General features: G+C 36.3%; 1 protein-coding gene across 3 annotated transcripts; it reads right to left on the bottom strand.

The window, feature by feature from the left end:
* Positions 1-1372: 1372 nt before the first annotated feature.
* Positions 1373-6448, bottom strand: LOC117483361 (polymeric immunoglobulin receptor-like). 3 transcript variants are annotated; one of them, XM_034131672.1, is made up of 7 exons: positions 6379-6448; positions 5252-5584; positions 3863-4189; positions 3695-3823; positions 3232-3342; positions 2412-2449; positions 1373-2215 (listed from the first exon to the last, which is right to left on the bottom strand). In XM_034131672.1, exons 1-7 carry the CDS (start codon positions 6419-6421, stop codon positions 2045-2047), a joined length of 1152 nt encoding a protein of 383 aa, XP_033987563.1. In that variant the 5' UTR covers positions 6422-6448; the 3' UTR covers positions 1373-2044. The 3 variants fall into 3 exon arrangements, with proteins under 3 accessions (XP_033987563.1, XP_033987562.1, XP_033987564.1); XM_034131671.1 differs by having other exon boundaries at positions 3695-4189; XM_034131673.1 differs by lacking the exon at positions 3695-3823.
* Between the last annotated feature and the right edge of the window lie 851 nt (positions 6449-7299).

The following is a 7299-nucleotide window of genomic DNA, read 5'->3' as shown; positions in this document are numbered from 1 at the left end:
TCGACGTTAGCTTGTCTACATACTTGAGCATAGCCAATTTAAATTAACCTTAGCGATGCATACAGTTCCTACCTGCATAATAAAATATCTCTAAGTTACAAGGATGACCTTATTTTATCAACCTCAAACAGAAGCCTTTTGTTCTACAGTACTATCTCACTTAACGCTTAACACTTGTCTATTTCATTTTAACCTTTATATATACAGTCTATGGTTTTAAGTTAACTTGGAGGATACGATTAGCATCGTTAGCACCGATGTAGCTACCACTCGCTTACACGCTAACCCAAGCCTTAACATTCATTACGTAGCTGATTAAAATCATAAACACATAAATAAAGTACCCGAATTTCACTTACCGCAAAACGGCATTCATGCACCGTCTGTTTTAACCGCAGAACGAGTCACAATAGTCTGATATATAAGCATGAAGAACAAACAAACACGGCCGGGGTCAAGTTGTGTTCCCTGGATGATCTGAGCACGGAGAGTCCCTGTAGCTTCACGGACGGAGCAGCTAGCAGAGAGACAAGAAGCTAACAGCAGCAGTCACTTGACAGAGCTGTCACTCAATGTGACCACGCCCTAATTTATGCAAAAACGTTAAGACCTAATATAAATAAAAGGGTCATGTTAGAAAACAATTCACTCACAGATCCATAATCATGAAGGTGGAATCTAACTATATCTATAATAATATTTATTGGGTCCATAGGTAGAAACATGTTTTTTTAGGCTGTAAAATTGGGCATTTTAACATGGGGCTCTATGGAAATTGCTCCTTTCTGCAGTCAGCGCCTATCGGCCAATATATGAACTGCAGTTTGTGGCACTTCCGTATTGGCGTCCCGGCTCTTCCCCAGAGTTTGCCGCTTGGTCCAGACACGGTCAAAAACTGTTTGCTACCGTCCCACACACCTGCATCTGATCACCCAGTGATTACATACACTCACAAGTGAATTCTCCATCTTGTGTTCAATGACAGAACTGCATGTTACATTAAACTTGTGCAGATAAAATAAAAACATAGACACATACATTAGACACAAAATGATGTTCAATCTGTGATATGGACACTGTTTAGTGTACGTATATATTAAGCAGAACAGCGTTGAATGAACTGTTCATAAATTCAGTCAAACTAGAATATTTTACAGATTTAAATTTGAATATTCTGTCTCACAAAAAACTTTGGTAAAAAGTCAATGCAAGATTATTTAAAACTTATTTGCAATTATGAAAAACTTCACTTTAAAACTTTGCAACTTAATGTAGCAAAATAATATATTTTGCTTTTAACATTTACATTATTCAATGTTAAGTCTGTGGAAAAGTGTACTTTGTTTTAAGCAAAAAAAAACTATTATTGTCGAACACATTTCAGAAATGTTTTATTTGTATAAAGTACAGAGCAGGAAGAGGTCGAATATGAAATAAAATATAAAAAATAAAACTCCAAATATATATGTACAGTTTAAAACAATACAAACAAGCCATAACGTTTATACATAAGTGTGAGTCATCTTGCATCCCGTACTGACCACATCACCTGGTTGAAGTAACATAGTTTCATATCCATTTATTTATATTCCGCTATAATTAAACATTTCTGTAAATCAAGTCTTCAACCAAAATAGTCAACCCTAATTTGAAGCAAAAATATCTAATGCTAATCTGCTAACTTTACTAGAACAGTTTATTTTACAGAAATAACTTTAATAGCATATAACTTGGAATAAAATCAACTTAATAAATACATTGAAGCTGTAAAAGAGCTTTTTACATTACATATCATTTAGCTGACGCTTTTATCCAAAGTGACTTACAATAAGTGCAACCAGCTTTGACCTGAAGCAAACTGTTGAAGCGACACGTTTGTGAACTAGAGCAGAGCTGGACTTATCATCACATGAGGTCATTCAAAGCAGGTTTGAAATAAGTAAATGGTTAAATAATCTTACATATTCCCACAAACATCTCTCTGTTTCAGAATATGTACACGGCTGCTTAATCCACACCAGCTTCTTCTGCCAGACTGTGAGAGTTATTGGGGGTTGTTAACAGTAGAGTACAGAGGGGGCTCAACAGAGCTAGCTTCCACCCGAGGAACAGAGTAGATAACACGCTCAGTGTCACTGTGGAAACCACTTTGGGACGAGCCCACATTGACAAATTGGATCTCAGAGTAGGCGGGTTGACTCGGGTCGTCTTCAGCCTGGAGGAAAAAACATTGCTTGATTAAATGTGTCTTTAACAACAGAACAAAACAAGCAACTGGAATGAATCAAAGCCAAATCCGGCATTTCAGTAAATATGGATAGGAAGCAGCAACAGGTGCAATAAATGTGTTGTGATCCAGCTAATGTGTTGTGATCCAAACGTTTAAATTGTATAACTTTTCTCAAACTCACGTCTGGTGCAGAAGCATTTTGTGTTTCCACACGGGGTTCTGAAAAACACAACAGTACTTTGAGAAAAATACTTTCACACATGATATCACACATTCCCCATTTAAACCAATATTTGGGCCAACCCTTAAACAACAAGATAAATATATGTGTTTTGAGTTTGTAAACAACAGAACATATTTTGTTATTTAGCAACCTGTCAAATTTAAATTAGTTAAAAAAATGGAAAAGCCTATGAGCTGACTTCACTCCAAAATAGAGGAAGCTATCCTCTTAGCTACCTCTATTTTTTTATGTGTGTTTTTATAATTGACCAAATGTTTTGTTATAACTGGAACTGGCAGAGCGATAATCCTTCAGTTGTTGCAGAGGAAACAGGTGCTACATGTATGCTTTGTAAGTCGCAACATCACGAACATAGAACATATAGTCAAGTAGCATCTATGCAACTACACCATTATACAATAACACACACACACACACACACACACACACACACACACACACACACACACACACACACACACACACACACACACACACACACACACACACACACACACACACACACACACACACACACACACACACACACAAAAATCAGGCTGCCTACAATTCTTATGTTTTTCAGCAGTTGGGTTATTTTTGTCTGGTGTCATGGATGGACTTTTTGTGTGAGAAACAAATAGAATCTTGCGTCTGTGGTTAAAGTTAATATAACAAGTCAAGAGCTAACAGCTGCTACCATTTTTTTGTAAAAAATTGTTTCTGTGTAAGTGTTTGTGTATGCGTGTGCGTGTGCGTGTGCGTGTGCGTGTGTTACCTGGTTCCTCACTTTTGGCTTTACAAATCCTCTTCCTGCAGAATACCAGCACAGACAGTGATGACACGATGACCAGGACGACCAGAGTCAGAGACACATACAGGATCAGACCTGTGGTACAAGTTACAGTTACTAGTAAACTATAACATCAACACTAAGAATCCCCATAATCCATTTGGTTATTATGTTATCTTTAGGGGAAGACAACAGGTCAACAGTATTTGCCATATACCTACTGTAGAAATAGAGTACATGTTTTAAAAGCTGGGAATATGATTTAAGGTGAAGCATTTTAAAATCTGATTTGTAATTTGTGTACTCGATGCCAACAGATATGTACAGATTGTGATTGTAGAAAAAGCATAGAACATTATGATGGAAGAATATGATGGCCGTTCCCATGCTCCTTTATGTTTCATAAGTTGTTGAAACGTTATCTAGTAAACACAGTGTGTGGATGTACCTGTTGTTGTTGATTCAGGTTGCTCTGTGGTTTTAGGGGAAGCTGGTGAAGATGTGGAGCTTTCACTTTGGTTTGATGTTTCTGTAGAGGCTGATGGGACGGATGATGAAGGAGTAGAAGTGGTCAGAGCTTTTCTGACCTCATTTTCATTATCAAGCAGAAACTCACCATCAGTGACGATGAGCCTAAACCTCTGGTATAGATCATTAGAGTCAGGTCTGTCCAGACCACACCTGTACCATCCTGAGTCAGACTGGGTCAGCTGTTCAATGCTCACAATCACAAATCCTTTTATTGATGTTTCAAGATATCTGATGCTGTATCTGCCTTTTTTCAAAATATTGTAAATCGTTCCAACAAGAATGTCTCTTTCACATTCCTCCTTGCAGAAGAATATCTCGGTCACAGAGCGAGTAAAGGAGCATACAACTACAATACTTCCTCTAGTTCTAGCATTGATTGTTTTTTCTGCAGAAGGATCACCAACAAGTTTTGCTGTTGAAAAACAAAAACAATCAAAAGTTACTATTTGTAGATTACAAATTGTAGTTTCACTATTTATAACTTTGTATATTTTCAGACGTGATCCAGTCACTGAGGGATGAGGTGTGACGATTTAATGAAACAGCCTTTTGACTGAAATTCTTTAATATTTTAATTCAGTTTGATTTGGTATCATTACACTTTGGATTTATATTAGATTTGAATGCTTTAATAAAATCGCAGGCTTTGTATTTTTAGTTACAAATAGTGTCTGATTGAGCTTAACTGATAATTAAATATGTGAACTTTAGGCAGGAGATCTGTTGACATTTTTTGGAAAGGATTTCTTTACCCTTTGAACTGATCATTTTTATATTATGACTTACCCTGAGTTACCTTGAATTCATATGCTCATAACTTCCCTAAAACCTTACTTATCTAAACACTTCTGCATTAACTGTGCTTGAGAAAAGAAGAGCTTGTCTCTTTAAGCAGAAGTGTTTTAAACGGTGAGGTTTAAGCAGAATGCATGTCTTAGGGAAGTAGTGCGCACACAATACATGACATTTGGACTAAACAGCATTAGTTGTGTTAGAGTTAGTTAACGGATGTTTTAATTCACCGAGACTTTTCTCCATTTTGGGATTCTTTGTTCACCATGGACTCATGCTAGAAAAGGTTTCTTCACAAATTCAAGGTAACACAGGATGAGTTATGAATTAATCTAAAAATTGTATATTTGGCGGGTAAAGTATTCCATTAATTCCTTCATTGTGTTACTTTTCAACAGAACAGAGAGCGGTCTCATAGACTCTACTTCATTCAGCGAATGGAAAACACACAACAGACCAATATGCTCGTGCCCCTGGTATTAAATTCTTCATCACTAAAATATCCCTTGAGACAACAATAAGTGTGTGTTGCACAATAATATTCAAATACAATTGTGTAGTCGTGTCTATTTCAGTTTATCAGTTACTTTCAGAAGACATGTTGGATTTAAATGAAGTAAAGGTGAGAAGATAAAACTATTTCTGGACAAGAAAGAACATTCAGTTTTTAGTAGAAACTCACCATCAACAACAATGATTTCAATATACTCGTATGAAACCGTTGACAAAGATGATCCCACACCACACCAGTACCCTCCTGAGTCAGACTTGGTCAGCTGAGTGATGGTCACAAACAAATCTTTCTGTTTATAATCAATCCTGTATCTGCCACTCTGAGCTGGGGCACCGTATGTTTCAATGAGAATGTCTTTTTTTTGTTCACATGTTTCCTTACAGAAGAACTTCCTGTTTCTATCAGAAGGAAAGGAGCATTGAACTCTGACATTTTCTCCTTCAATTCCTGAATAGACAGTGTGTTGGGCACTGACGAGACCGGTGTTTCCATCCTGCAGAGCTGAACAAAGGATGAACAAATGTTGAGCCATCATTAGTAGTGGTCAGTACTTCCTGTAAGATGCTGCAGTCTGATGACAACACTTCCTGTTTCACATGAACACAGATCCTCAGAGTTAAACCACAGCCTGTGACTGAAGATCACCATCAGCACTGCAGGTTAATGTTACCGTTTTGGTCTGAGATCTTTATCCTTCTTTAGACACAAAGACTACATGAAGTCTCCATCTGTAACTTTAAGAGTTACATTAACGCAAATCCTTAAAGTACATAACCGAAAAAGTGTTTTATGTCAACACCACTTTTTTTTGTTTATGACATTTTTGGACTTAACACTTAGATAACAATTATTTTTGTTCCAGCAGCAGTGTCAAGCCGTACACGAGTTATAAATGTTTAAAAGATACAATAAGATACAAATATAATAAAAAGTTGAAATTAACATTAGCGGCATGTATATATAGTAAGAATACAAATCTAAAGATTAATAAATGAATCAAGAAAATATTTTGCAGATTAAATGATAATGAAAACAATCATATTAATTATATCACAGAAAAAACCTGTCGTAATGACTTCATTTTATTCATTCAGTAAGCAGATAATAACTGAGTTTAATGATGATGTACAGTTTGTTTGAGGAAGTGAAGCATATGTCATTGGTTGCATGGTACTAAAAAGCCTAACTTTGAAATATTTGAATAACTCGTGCTGCTGGAGCCTTGCATTAACTCAATGAATACTTTAAAGGAAAATGGTTCAATTACTGACATGAAAATAAAGTGATGTACTCACAGAAGAGGAGGAAGAAGCAGATCAAAGTGTGACAGACTTTCATGCTGAGACTCTGATGGTTTACCACTGACTGTCTTTCTTCACTGGCTAACCAGCAACTTGTTACTTCTTTAAATGATGAAGTCCCTCCTCCAAACACAACACAAAGCTCTACTCTCCTCCCCAACGCAGAAACACTATGGTCCAAAAATACTCCATTGAATGAACTGAATTGAACTTTCAGCTTCAGTAATCATTAAGCATAATAGCTCCTTTCATAGTGTTGTTTTATTATAGAATATATGATTCTGTTTTTATGTCTCATGAATACATGTAGGAGCATTTTAATGTTGTAGTGCATAGGTCACCAACAGGCGGACCTACAGACCCGTACCTCTCATCAATACATTATTAAGGGATCTTCTATTTTAACCGGTGCAGACAGGGGGCGAAAGAGAGAGAGAGCGACACAGGGATGTCCTCGTTCACTCCAGCTTCTCAACGACGCCCTTTATTGCTGGCGTGCTCACAGTCCATCACCTGTCACTGGACTGCACTCCAAATAAATCCCTTCAGACCTGTGTGATTTAGTTTCCACATGTTTATTGAAATTAATTCATCCGTCTCTTTTTATTATAGTTTTCAATTATTTTCGGTCCTGTATTTGTTTTTCCAGGTATAACATTTCATTTTAGTTATAATAATAATAATAATAATAATAATAATAATTGATGATTTCATTTCACTATCTTATTTGAGCTTGTTTCATCTAAACTTTCGTATTGGATGTTGTAATTTAATTTCTCCTACAGAAGTGAGACACAAATCATTAAAAGATTTGTTAGGTATGTTCCCCGTATTTATATAAATCCTAAATGTTTGACGTTCTGTGGGTTTTATCCACACATGCAACAAAAACCACAAATAAGAACTGTAAGTTAT

This window comes from Trematomus bernacchii, unplaced genomic scaffold (assembly GCF_902827165.1).
Source record: "Trematomus bernacchii unplaced genomic scaffold, fTreBer1.1, whole genome shotgun sequence".
Taxonomy (NCBI): domain Eukaryota; kingdom Metazoa; phylum Chordata; class Actinopteri; order Perciformes; family Nototheniidae; genus Trematomus; species Trematomus bernacchii.
Note: the sequence above shows the minus strand (reverse complement) of the source record. Positions and strands in the feature narration are given on the sequence as shown.